Genomic DNA, 15,850 nt, shown 5'->3' with positions numbered 1-15,850 from the left:
GATGGTCTGTAAGAGGGAGCTATTGAAGTGGGACAATGATGTCATTACTCAGAGTAATCTACCAAAACACAGATTTTACAGAGGAATGTTCCAAGACCTGGAGCAACGCAGTCGGACAGAGATCTCCTGTGCGATGATACTAATAAACTCACTCTTGTAGGTTTTATTGGTATTCATTTGCAGACTCCTGTCTTTTGAGGATCATTGCCTTCTGGTCAGAGTGGCACCTAGAGCTGAGTCAATCATAGTTCAATTTATTAGATTGCAGTGTGTCTGTAGTGTTGTGTAATAATTCAGAAAAAGAAACAAGTTGGATTGCTTTAATAATCATAGGGTATAACCCTAATTAAGCCAGGTAAAACTCCATTCCTACTACATCTCAAAGGACTAGAAAAGTGCTGCAAATAAGCAGTCCCAGATAGAACCAAATGTCGTTTTGCGCCCTTTGAATATTGTCCAAATTTCATGAAAATTGTCATTTTCATTTTCAAGCTTTCTCTGTCAAACTGGGTTAAATCTCATTCATTCAGTGAAATGGAAGTGATATCGGAAAATCCAAAGAAACACCTTTTTCCTCAGGGATTTTATTGTTTTATCATTTTAGACAAGAGGCCAAATCATCAGGTTTGGGCAAGCGACAAATTATGCATGTGGAGGCTAGAGGATGGGAATATCCTGGGTTTCGCAAGGCCACTCTGCCAATGTAGGCACATGGTGGTCCAGGGCTACTCAGAGGGGGAGAAACTGATGAGTTAACTGTGAACTTCTACATTTGGTCAGATGTATGGCTTTCTAGGCTCCATTGATTGTATTGATTAGACAGCTGCAGTAGCGGCAATGGGTTCTTAGACACCTGAAGTTAGGTATATCAGTGTATAAGAAGGCACTATCTGCTAATGTTGTTACACATTCATTGGAATTCATAAATAAATAATAATTAAAAAAACCCTTTATACATTTTCGGGCATTTCTGTATAATTACAAAGGTTATAAAATGGGGACCTATATAGGTATTCTCTTGCAGTTGGTATTCTCTCACAACTCACTGAAATTAAGGCTGTTTGGTACTTCAGGAAAAGCAACACATTTCTTGAGACTTGTCAGTGAAACATCACAGTAGAAAACAATGGTGTTTATGTTTGTATGGGTACAGGTGTGGCAAAAGAGCTATGGAGTTATCCTGTCATCAAGTTCTTTTAACTTAGATGTTCAGTTGTCTTTTCTCAGCCCATCTATGTGCAGTACATATTTGGAGGCATCGTTCTTCCCTTCAGAAGCCTCGGTGATATTAAGAGCTTACAAAAGTTTGTGCAGTGTCAATGTGATGAGAACAGAAATGCAGAACTAAAAGCTATGTTATCCTAAAACAGTCTGGAAATGTAATGCAGATTGCCAAAATTTATCACTGATTGTTAATAAACACTTAAGTGTACAAAAACTAAATTTGATAAATGACATTTTGTGTGAGATTCTCATCCAGCTGGACTAGTAATAATCTTAAAGCAGTAGCTGAAATAGGTGTGGTTTTCTGTTTCTTCATCCAATGATATTTCTTCATGTAATTTAAAGAAGTATATTGTCTTGTAAAATAATATGGGAATTTTTCAACGTGGTAGTCATGTCGGAATTATTGTTATTATTCATACAGTTTGTGACATTGATATGTAATTTATATTTGGTCTCTTCTTGTTTTCCAGGTCTCCCAACAAGGACATGGCTTCAAATGAAAGAGAGATTGTGGTTTGGGTTTGCCAGGAAGAGAAGATTGTATGTGGCCTGACAAAGCGCACCACTTGTGCAGAAGTCATTCAAGCATTGCTTGAGGAACATCAAGCAACTTTTGGAGACAAAAAGGTCCTTTTTGGAAAACCTAGCGATTACTGCATTGTAGAAAAATGGAGAGGCTCAGAGCGAGTACTTCCTCCCTTGACAAAGATTCTGAGACTTTGGAAGGCCTGGGGGGAAGAGCAGTCTAATTTGCATTTTGTGTTGGTAAAGTCAGATGCTTTCCTCTCATTTCCATTGTGGAAGACAGCTGAAGCTAAGGTAGTACAAAATGTAGAAAAACAGTGGGATCTCAGTCCAGCAAATTACATGAAGATGTTGCCAATAGATAAGCAAAAGAAAATTGTGAGGAAGACTTTCCGGAAACTGGCCAAGCTTAAACAGGACAGTGTTCAGCAAGAGAGAGATAACATGGAGACACTGATTCATCTGATCATTTCTCAAGATCATACCATTCATCAACAAGTCCTTAGAATGAAGGAGCTAGATATGGAAATTGAAAAATGTGAAGCAAAATTCCATCTAGATCGTGTGGCCAATGATGGAGAAAATTATGTACAGGACTCCTATTTAATGATCAATCCAAGTGAGGCTGAGCAGCAAGGGAGTAGGCTAGATGATCAGAAAAACATGCATGACTATTTGAGCAAAAGTGATGGAATTTTACAGGTTGAAGAGAGACTGAAACATCACAAACAATTAATAGAGAAGCTATGTGCTGAAATTGAAAGAGAGGTACACGGTATATGCACAGAAAAAAGTGGAGATGATATTCACACAGAAGGAGCTGCTAATCCTGAACTGGAAAACTCAGATTTGGAAAGTGTAAAATATGAGCTGGAAAAAAGTATGAAAGACGGTCTGAGAATCAACTCATACCTGAGCTGCATTCAGAAAGAACTTACATACAGGGACTCATTGCTTCAAAAGAAGGAAAAAGAATATGAACTTCTTACAGAAGAATTTAATTTACTACATGTTAAAGACAACATCGAAACTAGGCTTCCATCAAATGAAGAACCATCCAAGGGCAGTGGCATGTCCAGTAACAGCATTGCTGTTCCTGACTTTGTTCATAGAGTGACTAATCTGGACATAAATGATACAGACTCTGACACTGGAATCAGCTCTACACACAGTCAGGACTCTGAAATAACTTCAGGGGACATGGTACTGTTGTCAACATAGTTGAAAACAGTCATGCATTTATGAAAAGTTATATTTTGGAGGATATTTATAAGAATTAGTAAACCTTGTTGTCTTTGAAGTTCAGCCCTTCAAGATGTTAAAACTGTGGCACTGCTTTAGCAAAGTAAACAGTGTCTATTTATGTACTTCAAAGTATACTTGTGCTAAAATGCATGGGCAGTCTCATGGGTTAACTGCTAATAGGCGCAAGGTTGTTGACTTAGATAAACCAGGACAGACTGTTTAGACCTTGTAATGTTGATACTCAGTGAAACAGGAGCATTCTGACTGACTTGGACCAAAAGTCTGGAGATTTGATATCCCCTAATCTTTGGGTCCACTTCTGCATCTCTTTAACTTTTTAGGAATGTGAATTAGAGATTAGATGAAACTAGACAGAGTGCTTGATTTTCTGCTCTGTTACATTAGCTTTATTCAGCTGGAGTTTCCCTGCCATGAAGCTGCTGTAAAAGAATATATATTCGAGCATATAATCTGTTAAAAGTAGTTTTTGTGATATTGTAGGACAAAAGAAATGCAATTGCATTTAAACAGTGTATTTAAATTTAGTTTTGAGTTATCAGGATGATATTTTCAGAAATACCCAAGCCCCATTTTAAAAATTATCTTACACACATAGGTTTTTAATTTCCAGTCTCTTTCAGCAGCATTTAACTGCTTCTAAGATCCTTGAAACCCCTACTTATCTGTTGTTACTCTGTAGTTGCCCCAGTGATGCTTAAGTCCACATAGTTCCTGCCAGTGGGCATGTCAGAACTGCCTACATCCTGCTTGTGCTAGACGCTCAAATCCCAAGCTCACACCTAACCCCAGGGGCATTTTCAGCAAGGCTTTCTCCTGCCTATCTCACCAGTCAGATCCAGTGTCAGGCCTCCTCAGATCATGACTACCAAATAAAGCATAACAGAAGGGATGGGCAGGAACCAGACATTTTTGGCTCTGGCTAGATACTGTTTCCCAATAGCCAGGTAGTTACCATTTTAACACAGCAGGTAGGTTGTCAAATCCTACCTCATGCTGTTTTGGAGCAGGGTTATGGACCTGTAAATCCTACCTTCCTCAGTGAGGACTTTGGGGTACAGCTAAAGCAGATCCACTTTATATAGATAATAAAATATTGGGCCCCAGGAAAAAAAAAAAAAGATGGAATGCAAAACATGAGAATTTTACAACTATGTGGTTAAGTCAAATAATTTCACTTAGGATGTATAGCTGGTCTCAGATCCTTCTCCAGCACATTGCTGTGAATCCAAAGTGAAGATGTATACTCAGTTATCGAAAAGGATTTCTAACTGAGCTAGAAACTGTGCTAACAGAGAGTACATGAGTAATTTCTGGATTGCCATGATTATATTTTGCAGATCAATCTGTTTCATGCTTTTGATTAAATGAATTGAACGGAGAAATAGTTACAGTGTTTCTAAACAAAAGTTAGCTCTAGCAAAATTCAAACAGATCCTGGATTTAAAAGCCTACAAAGTAAATGAACAGACAGTACCTAAAAGGTATAAATGTAAAATACTTTCAGATACACTGCTTTCCCTTTCTGTGTTTTTCTTACATGTCTGTCATCCATCTGTTTTCTAAAATGACCAAAGTGCTAGAACTACTGATTAGCACATATTTGATGCAGGGAAAAAAAAAAAAGTTTAAAAAAAGAAGGAAAAAGAAGGAAAAAAAAGAGAAAAAAAAAAAAAAGAAAAAAAGCCTTTTCTAAAAGAGTAATTTTTGTGGTTTTTTTAAAGTTTTTTTTTCTAATCTTGGATATTATAAATAGTTTATTTTCCAGGAAAGTGTGCTAGCTGCCTTAATATATTTTGTGTTGTGTTTTTGTCATACAATGTTATTTTAATACTTCAATAACAATATGTCATATTTAGACTCATCAGCTCTGATGGAAACATAAATATGTATCAAATATCTTATCATCGTAATAATTTATTAACGCAACTCGGCATCTTTTGAACTCTGTGGTGTCACTGACAAGTAGTAAGCTAAGAGCTTCGAACGTTGGGAGTAGGCTAATGTATTCTATGAGTTCTTGTGAATTTAGCTAACAGTTATGTCTAATGAGTTTTTTTTAATATATACTTAGGGGATAAAGTATTCAAACAGAATAAGCTATGCAGGCTAGTACAAGACACATGGGGGAATTAATTTCTACTTATACTCTATCAGATTTCTTTCCCTCATAGGAACTTGTTACTGGTTGTCAGAACTGATCTTTAACCACACTATGTGGTTGATTGTACATCCCCTGCAACATGTAGATCCTTAGAGTATTGCTATGTTTTAAGAAAATAATAAGAAAAATAGGTTGGGAGAGAGTATTTCTTCAAAAATAAAATAATATTAAAAAAACTAGTGTTTCAAAGCTTGTATTTGAAGCTTATACTTTGATATCTCAAACTTGTTTCTTCCAGAATTTAGATGAATGTGCCAGATGACTAAAGACTGTGTGCACTCTTTGCTGTTTATCTGACTCTGCACTTTCTATATGCTTGTTAGACCTGGGTTTAGGATGCTAAAACTATACTTTATGAACCTTTATGCTCCTTACTTAATGATTCTTCCTTTGTCTCAACTATCTATCTTTTTTTTTTTTTTTTTTTTTTTTTTTTAATTCCCATGAGGAAATGCGCAATCAAACACTTGGGCTAATTTCCTGCCATTCTTTGAAGGCAGTTTCCTTTCCATCTTCACATTTTTGTTTTATCTTACAAAATTTTCCATGGACTATGTTATACTTACTGACAAAGAGGAAGATCAAAAAAGTCCTGCATAACAGGAGACAAAAATTCTACCCAGGGAGTGGAAATGTGAAATATTAAAGTGAAATGAAAGGAAAGTCAATCCATTACACTTGTCGGTTACAAAGGGGTTTTTATAGAAAGACACTTTTTGCACAGAGTCATGGAGTGGTTTGGGTTGGAAGAGATCTTAAAGATCATCTAGTTCCAACACCCCTGCCATGGGCAGGGACACCTTCCACTAGACCAGGTTGCTCAGAGCCCCATCCAGCCTGGCCTTGAACACTTCCAGGGATGGGGCATCCACAGCTTCTCTGGACAACCTGTTCCAGTGCCTCACCACTGCCATAGTGAAGAATTTCGTCCCAACATCCAATCAAAATCTACCCTCTTTCAGTTTAAAGCCATTCCCCCCTTGTCCTATCACTACATGCCATGTAAAAAGTCCCTCTCCCGCTTTCTTGTAGGCCCCATTTAGGTACTAGAAAACTGCTATGAGGTGTCCCCAGAGCTTTCTCTTCTCCAGGCTGAACTACCCCAACTCTCTCAGCCTGTCTTCACAGGAGAGGTGCTCCACCCTCTGATCATTTTTGTGGCCCTTCTCTGGACTCGCTCCAACAGGTCCGTGTCCTTCTTATGTTGGGGGCCCCAGAGCTGAACAGAGTACTCCAGGTGGGGTCTCACCAGAGCAGAGTAAAGGGGCAGAACTGCCTCTGTCGACCTGCTGGCCATACTTCTTTTGATGCAGCCCAGGACATGGTTGGCTCTCTGGACTGCAAGTGCACATTGCCAGGTCACGCTAAGCTTCTCATCTGCCAACACCCTCAAGTCTTTCTCCTTGGGCTGCTCTTAATCCATTCTCTGCCCAGCCTGTACTTGTGCTTGGGGTTGCTCTGACCCACATACAGGACTTTGTGCTTCCCCTTGTTTAACCTCATGAAGTTCACACGGGCCCATCTCTCAAGCCTGTCAAGGTCTCTGGACAGCATCACCTCCATCCAGTGTTTCAATCGCACTGCACAGTTTGGTGTCACTGGCAAACTAGTTGAGGGTGCACTTAATCCCACCATCTATGTTGCTGACAAAGATGTTAAACAGCACCAGTCCCAATACTGATGACCCCTGAAGAATGCCACTCATCACTGGTATCTAATGACATCCAGGAGTAGACCGCAACTCCATAAGCGCAACCATCCAGCCAATTCCTCATCCACTGGGCAAATGTGCCTGTACAATTTAGAGACAAGGATATTGTGCAGGACAGTGTCGAATGCATTGTGCAGTTCTAGGTAGATGACATCAGTTGCTCTTTCCTTATCCACCAGTGTCATAACCCCATTGCAGAAGGCCACTAAATCTATCAGGCATGATTTGGCCTTAGTGAAGCCATGTTGGCTGTCACCAGTCACCTCCTTATTTTGCCTGTGCCTTAGCATAGTTTCCATGAGGATCTGCTCCATGATCTTACTGGGCACAGAGGTAAGACTAGCCTAAGTTGCCTGGGTCTTGGTCTTTATTCCCTTTTTAAAAATGAGGTTTATGTTTCCCTTTTTCCTGTCAGTGGGAACATCACTGGACTGCCAGGACTTCTCAAATATGATGGATAGCAGCTTAGCCACTTAATCCACAAGTGCCCTCAAGAACTGCAGATGTATCTCATCAGGTCCCATGAAGTTGTATGCCCCCTGATTCCTTAGATGGTATCAAACTTGATCTTCTCCTATTGTGGGCAGTTCTTCATTCTCCCAGTCACTGCCTTTGCCTTCTGTGGCTTGGGCAGTGTTGCTGGAGCGAAGCACTTGCTGGTGGAGACTGAGACAAAAAAACCTGCTGAGTACCTCAGCCTTCTTCATATCCCAGGTAACCGGGTCTCCCATTTCCTTCCAGAAAGAGCCCACATTTTCCCAGTCTTCTTTTATCACCAATGTACCTATAGAAGCTTTTTGTTGCCCTTGATGTCGCTGGCCAGATTTAATTCTATCAGGGCTTTAGCTTTCCTAACCTGATCCCTGGCTGCTCAGACAATTTCTCTGTATTCCTCCCAGGCTACCTGTCCTTGCTTCCACCCTCTGTAGGCTCCCTTTTTCATTTGAGTTTGTCCAGGAGCAACTTGTTCATCCATGCGTGCCTCCTGGCATTTTTGCCTGACTTCCTTTTTGTTGGGACACATTGCTCCTGAGCTTGGAGGAGGTGATCCTTGAATATTAAATAGCTTCCCTGGGCCCCTTTTCCCTCCAGGGCTTTATCCCATGGCTCTCTGCCAAGCAGATCCCTGAAGAAGCTAGACTTTGCTTTCCTGAAGTCCAGGGTAGTGAGCTTGATGTGCACTCCCCTTGCTGCTCCAAGGATCTTGAACTCCACCATTTCATGGTCACTGCAGCCAAGGCTGCCCTTGAGCTTCATATTCCCCACCAGTCCCTCCTTGCTGGTGAGAACAAGGTCCAGCACAGCACCTCTCCTCATTGGCTCCTCCATCACTTGGAGAAGGAAGTTATCATCAACACATTCCAGGAAACTTATGGACTGTTTAATCCCTGCTGTGTTGTCTGTCCAGCTATCCAGGTGTTTGAAGTCCTCCATGAGAAATAGGGCTTGTGAACATGTGGCTGTTCCTATCTGTCCACAGAGGGCCTCATCCACTCAGTCTTTCTGGTCAGGCAGACTGTAGCAGACTCCCACTATAATGTCACCTGTCCCTGCCCTCCCTTTAATCTTGACCCATAAGCTCTCAGCCAGTGTCTCATTCATCCCCAGACAGAGCTCCATGCTCTCCAGCTGGTTGTTGACATAGAGGGTGACACCCCTCCCTTGTCTCCCCTGCCTGCCCTTCCCAAAGAGCCTGTATCCTTCCATTACAACACTCCAGTCTAGGAGCGATCCCACCATGTCTTCACAATGCCAATCAGATCATAGCCCTGCAGGCATGTGCACATCTCTAACTCTTCTTGTTCATTCCACCATACTACCTGCTTTTGCAGAGAGTCATTTAAGTTGGGCCCCCGATGAAGCTAACTTACTGGTTGGAGTGGCTGGAATTCCTCTGTGCTGCTCTTTAGGTTCTCTCCAGCTAACCTGTGATCCCTCTCCAGCTAACCTGTGATCCCTCTCCAGGCTCTTGGCATGTATTGCTGGCACTGGCATCAAACTGGTAGGAGTGGGATGGACTGAGGTTCCCCACTCCCTGGCAACTTTTGTGTAAAGCCCTCTTCACCAGTGTGGCAAGCCTATGACCAAAGATGCTCTTCCTCTTCTCTGACAGATTGATTCCATCAGCCCCCAGCAGACCAGGCTTCTCAAAGTAAGTCCCATGGTCTAAGTAGCTGAACCCCTGACTGTGGCACCAGTCCTGTAACCACTCGTTGATTTGCTAGATTCAACTGGCCCTTTCAAACCCTCCCTTCATTTGGGAGGACTGGTGAAAAAACTACCTGCACTCCAGAGTCCATTACCACTGCTCCCAGGGCTCTGTAAACCTTCTTGATATTCCTCAAACTGTTCCTGGTTGCATCACTGATGTGCATCTGAAAAAACAGCAGTGGCTAATAGTGGACTGTATGAAGCTTAGTAGTCTCTCAGTTACAACCCTGATATGAGGCCCTGGTAAGCAGCACACCTCTCTAGAGAACACATCAGGTTGGCAAAAGGATGCCTCCACACCTCTGAGAAGACAGTCACCTACCACTATCATTTCACCTTTTCCTAATAGTGCTGGTTGTTCTACATGGAGCACATTGTGCTGCCCTACTGAGCTCCAGCACCTCTCCTGATGTGGTGAGTCTTTCCTCTTCAGTCTGCAGAGCTGTGAAGAGCTTCTGCAAGGGCACCTCAGGCTTTGGGGGAAGTCTCTTGCCATTGCAAACTTCCATTCTGAATTATTGCCCACCCACCCCACACCCCCTTCTGTATGTGCCAGTGGGAGAGGTTTTGGTTGGTTGGCTGTGGGCTGCTACAGACTGTGCTTGGAACCAGCTGTCTCCTTGGTGTCCCTGATGTTACAGAAGCCTTCTCACCATCTCTTGCAGCTCAGCCACATGCTGCAGGACAACCTCCACCAGAGCACAACTTTTGCAGGCAGGTCTGCTGCCTGTCCCTGCCCCAGAATAAAGGTCCAGGCACGTCCTGCAGTCTGAAGTCTGCACTGCAGCCTCTTCCTTCAGCAGCTTTGGGTGGAGGCGTCAGCCACTGCTGGGGTAGATGGTGCAGATCCTCCCGCTGGAGCTGCAGTCTTTGTTCTCAGACAAGTGCCCATCATTCTGCCTTGAGATAGTAGTGCCCTTGACCTGTGCAGGTGGTCACAGAACAGTGCCCTCTCTGTTTGCCTACTCTGTTCACAGTGCTCCGGCTTTTCTTCAGCGTAAGAGGAATATCGTGGTGACTAGGTGCCAGGCTTAGCCTGTATCATGACTGTTTTGGGTTGGGATAGGTTAGTCCCTGATGAGAATCTAGGCAGAGATCTTCAGTGACTGTCATTGGAGCGAACAGTACTGAAACGAGTGGACTTGCCTAATACAAAGTTCTTCGGATCCTACATACTTAAACAGTTTCACATATGTATTTATAACCAATATAACTCCAACAGTTTCCAAGGAACACAGTGTATACCCAGAAATCTCATGTTTCTGCCTGACTTTATTACATACTTTTACAAATTTGATGAAAGCAGATGAGTCAATTTAATTACCTGCTTCAGTTCCTTGATGACTCTTTCAAATATAAAACATAATTATTATTTGGTTATATATAAATTTACAGTATTTACCATCCATTTATGTTCCTAAAAATTACCGTGTAATTACAGAATTATTGCTCCCCCCAAAAAAACCTGAGCAGTCCCCAAGAACTTTATCGCATCAGACTTATAGATTATATATTTGTCTTCAGATTGCATAGTCAGGGATTGTTCTGCTGGTTGTCTTGTGCTCCATACGTACATACATACATACATGTTGCTAACGCAGGGTATTGGATTGTATGATACTGACAGATTGAAATTCACAGACATGAAAGCTTCAACTTGCAGCTTTAGGCTGCTAAGATTAATAGCCTTTACATTTCTCTACATGCCCAGAATCATCACTTGTGAGTTTCTGCATATTTCCAGCTGTGTAGAGACATAAATGGATGCAATGTAACAAATCATTATTACAAAATTATATTGTTTGTATTTCTGATTGCTTAATTGTGTTCATCATTTTGGATGAAAATTTAGAGCAATGCACCTAATTCAGCAAAGTATTGATATATCTAACTTTAAGCAAATAGTAATTTGAATGATTTTGTGTGTGATTGAGTTGGGTTTGTGTGGCAAGGTTTTCTGGGGGACCTACAGGGGTGGTGTGGTGAAAACTTTTAAAATTGATTACTGCTTATGAAAAAGTTTCTGTCTTTAATTAGGAATTGTTTAACTTGGACAGTGAGCTCAGGGAGCTCAAGGGCAACTTTAATGAGCAGGTGGTGTTTGTCCTGAGCCCCCAGAACAAGCCAGATCTGGGCAGGACCATCCAGACAATAAATACTGTGTGCAGCTGTGTCATGGCAGTAACTCCATCATGCTCGGGCATCTGGCCAACGTCCCTGGCGTGTGTGAACCTTACAAACCATGAGATAGCGCACGACTGCACTTAGCATAAACTTAAAAGTTTGCTTACACTAGATATGTAAACTGGTTTTGTTATTCACTGAGTATAAAGGTGGGTAAGCTCTGGGAATGGGATGCACCGTGTAGGAATTTTCCCAGTTACTGGCACCAGCTGCAACGGGGCTTCCCAGCCAAAGTGTGGGCCTGGATGATGTTAAGGTGGTAATTGGTGATGTATAACACTTTGCAGTAATGATTTGATGCTTCACTCTTGCTGCTTTTTTATCATATTTTGCATAATAACTAGTACTGTTTCCTTTTATCATATTGCATGCTATTTTCCATTATTGTATTGTAATATAATAAATTGCATTTATTCTTGTATTTGATTTGGAATTAATTTTTGCTTGGTATCCAGTCAATCAGAAGAACAGGTGGCTTCTGTGAGAAGCTGCCGGAAGCTTCCCTCTTGTCTGACAGTGCCAATGCCAGCCAGCTCTAAGATGGATCCACAACTGACCAAAGCCAAGTCATTCAGTGACAGTGGTAGTGCCTCTGTGATGACATATTTAAGAAGGGGGGGGGGAAAGCTGTGCAACTGCAGTAGGAGACAGGAGTGATAATATGTGAGAGAAAAAACTCTGCAGACAACCAGGTCAGTGAAGAAGGAGGGAAAGGAGGTACTGCAGGCACTGGAGCACATGTTGCCCTGCAGTTCATGATGAAGACTATGGTGAGGCAGGCTGTTCCTCTGCAGACCATGGAGGTCCACAGTGGAGCAGATTTCCATCTGCAGCCCATGGAGGACCCCATGCTGGAGCAGGTGGTTGCACCTGAAAGAGGCTGTGACCCCGTAGAAAGCCCACACTGGAGCCAGCTCCCAGCAGGACCTGTGATCCTGTGGAGACAGGAACCTATGCTGGAGCAGGTTTGCTGCCAGAACTTGTGGGGAATCCATGCTGGAGCAGTCTGTTGCTGAAGGACTGCACCCCATGGAAGGGGCCCACACTGGAGCAGTTTGTGAAGAACTGTAGTCTGTGGGAAGGACTCACACTGCAGAAGTTCGTGGAGGACTGTCTCCCATAGGAGGGTATCCATGCTGGAGCAGGGGAAGACTGTGAGGAATTCTCCTTGTAAGGACGAAGGAGTAGCAGAGACAACGTGTGATGAACTGAGTGCAACACCCATTCCCCATCCCCCTGCACCACTGAGCAGGAAGATGTAGGGGATAGTCAGGAGTGAAGTTGAATGCAGGAAGAAAGGAGAGGCAGGAGGGAAGGTGTTTTAAGATTTATGTTTATTTCTTATTACTCTACTCTGATTTCATTGGTAATAAATTAAGCTAATTTCCACAAGTTGAGTCTGTTTGTGTGTGACGGTAATGGTTGACTGATCTCTCCCTGCCCTTATCTCGACCCTCATGCTTTCCATTATGTTTTCTCTGTTCTGTCCAGCTGAGGTGAATGGTTTTGGTGGGCACCTGGCATCCAGCCAGGGGCAACTTACCACAGTGATTCATATTATATTTTCTTTAATAATACATGAACGTTCCTTGCTAAATTTTTAGTATTCTTGTGACTCTTCATTCTGTTAAAAAACCCCCAACACTTACTATTTTTTATATTCATCTCATGAAACACTGGTTTTGTAACAAAATATCTTTGATAATGATAAACATTTTCATTAACAGTGCAAGTGGAACATGCACTTAAGAACAGACATCTGTAATCCAAAGGGCTTTTTTCTAAACCTGCTTTAGGCCCTCTTTTCTTGTCTCGCCAGTTTAGTTACCCTGAACATAAATGGCAGTTTTCTTCCAACAGTAACATGCTCATAATGGTTACACGCATAATTCTCCTAGAGCTGTGGTGTTTATCCTTCTAGGTGTTTTACTACAATATTTAAAAGACAACTAGGTTATTTGGCATTTTATGAATTCTGAAAATAAATTGCTGCTTGCTATCTTTCTCAGAGGTCCATCTGGCAACATAAACATACTCCAAAACAAATACGACTACATTTTCATTGTCCATAATATAATAATTTTTCCATACATTGAAACTTTTTCCCTGAAATGTGTTTAAATGAGTATATATATATTTTAATATTGTGTTCGTGATAGTGTTTTGTGAAATGTAGTAGCCTCATTCCAAAGTTTTTTGCTGTTTTTTTTAATATAACAAGCAACTTGGAATATATTATACTATGTGAAAATCACATAGTCCTTTCTCAAACAAAACTGTTTGAGAAAACAGTCCATGACTGATATGATTATCTTCCAAAGAGAGGACTGCTGGTTTATAAAACAGATAAATCAAGATTTTCTTTCTCATGCTTAACATATTGCAATATTTAGTTAGTATGTCTTACGTCAAGCATAGCTTTTCAGACAGGTGATTGCAGACTTCTGGAACCAGGTTTGTGGCTGCCTTGTATCTCCAACAGATCTGGTCCAACTGGAATCCAGTCACTAATTGCAATGGGAGCTGTTCATAATTTTTACAAACAATCAGGTTTACTTCAGGAAATATCCCCAGATAAGAACCTATAGTTATGATTGGGCATTATTTCACTTTTCCTGAATTATGAATTAAGTGCTTACATTTTGTGCTACATTAATTTTTCAGATGTTAAAAAGATAATATCCAAAACTTCATAACTGACTAGAATTCATGACAGTTTTCTATCTATCTTATTCATCTGGAATTTGAGGGGGTTTGCATTTAAAAAAACATATGATTTATCATTCAAAAACCAATTGATCATTATATTTTCAAAAATATTTACAGTAAGAAGTGTTAACTGCACTAGCTTTGTCAACTGAATCCCACATAAGAATGGGAAAATATAGTCTTTGTGCATGTAAATGCAGGTTTTTACTTATGAAATTACTATATGCATATTTTGCTTTATTAGCCTGTTGGTTGAGATTTTAATTCACCCAAATATTTGAAAACTTAACTTTAATGTTCAATCCATTCACTGACATCTATTTTTCAGGAAGTAATAATTCTTGCTGGGGAGAGAGGAATTATTTTGTTAAAACCAATACAGGGATTATCTCGCTAGGATCCAGTTAAGATAAAGTAAAAAGCCCAGCTGGTACAAAAAGTTCATTGTCAACCAGAAGTTCAATTCAATCCTATGAAGTATCGAGGTTGGATAGATTATATAATATTAACTGTGAGAAAGTCATGCCATTACTTGCGTTATAAAAATTCTGTTGTTCCGCAGCTCAAAGCGTTACAGAAGTATGCAAGATACATAAGCATACCAGTGCATTCCTGAGAATACTACAGGCCAGCAACTCTGTTACAGATTACAGGAGGAAAGACAGAGCTATTTGCATGAGAAAGTAACTGTTAATTCCTTTCCATCTGTATTCAGAGTTTTTGCTAGGCACAGAGAGGGACCTTTTGATTTAGAGAGCTTTTGTCATTCATAACCTAGAAGTAGTGTGAACTCCTTTTGTATTAGACTATAGTGACAGAAAAATATACAGTGTTCATGGTAATTTTAATTCTTTTGCAAGTTGCCATAGAATGTGTGAATATAAAACTTATTTGACCATTTTCCCTGATTCTGATTTCACTCATCTCCATACTTTACCTAAATAATTACCAGCCTTACATATTTGCAGCTCCATGCAACTTCCATTATGTTCATATCTGCACTTTTTTGAGTTATTCAGTGGTTAGATCAGATTTTACTTAGAATTTCTTCCAACACCAAATATCATGCTCTTTTATTATATGTTCCTTGCTATTTTGCTTCAGATCAGCTGTATTTCAGTTCTTGTATCTGAGTGCATGTATCTGTTTTTAACTGCAGATTATGTAGCTACTGCTTCATATTTTATTTTTCATAAATATTCATGAAATAGGTATACATACTTTCTTGTGGAAGGAAGTTATTGCTGAAATCTCAGTTCACCAAGTTGATTAGCCTCTTAATAGTTTGCATAGAGCAAATTGCCCTTACTTTTGCTCTTCTTTATGTATGGAAAAGTTTAAGTGGATCAGAAGATGCTTTTATGTAACAGGAATATCTTGATTAAAATATTCCCTGCATTATTTATAGTTGCACTGAATTCTGACAGCAGAGGTGTTACATGAAAAAAAATCTGAACTGTTATTTCTTTTCTGGTATTTTCATGTCAGCGGGGCCGGGTCAATCATAAACCCAGCCCTGTATTGCACTGTCACACATTTCTAGAATAATAGATTAGCAATACATGAATTAGCTAATGTTCACAAAACTGTTCTTGTACGCTTAAAACTGAGAGCTGGAAATAGTTATGAAACTGTTACTGATGATGACCCCAAGAGGCATAGTCTTCCTCTTAACATTTACCGTTTTCAAGGTTGCTTATTTTTGCCATCTGGATGATTATTTTACTATGCTAACCATTTTGTTCTGTAGATTTGAACCTTCCTTTTCTTTCAGAAGGACTTTGTATTAACAAGCAGATTTTTAGTTGTTTTTCATGTCTCTTTTTTGCAAAAACAGAATGCTATAAACAAATTTG

The 15,850-nt window shown here is 40.5% G+C and overlaps 1 protein-coding gene across 5 annotated transcripts in view; it reads left to right on the top strand.

The window, feature by feature from the left end:
- Positions 1-8,827, top strand: part of RASSF9 (Ras association domain family member 9) — a 45,142-nt gene extending 36,315 nt beyond the window's left edge. For all 5 annotated transcript variants that reach the window (XM_080394207.1, XM_080394211.1, XM_080394210.1 and 2 more), the window contains one exon: positions 1,698-8,827. In XM_080394207.1, coding sequence (XP_080250333.1) covers positions 1,698-2,973 — 1,276 coding nt within the window. In that variant the 3' untranslated portion in view covers positions 2,974-8,827. The remainder of the gene's footprint in view (positions 1-1,697) is intronic.
- The last annotated feature ends 7,023 nt before the right edge of the window (positions 8,828-15,850 follow it).

The sequence above is a fragment of the Falco punctatus genome (genome assembly GCF_963210335.1).
Source record: "Falco punctatus genome assembly, chromosome: 6".
Classification (NCBI taxonomy): Eukaryota; Metazoa; Chordata; class Aves; order Falconiformes; family Falconidae; genus Falco; species Falco punctatus.
This window is presented reverse-complemented; position numbering and strand designations above follow the sequence as displayed.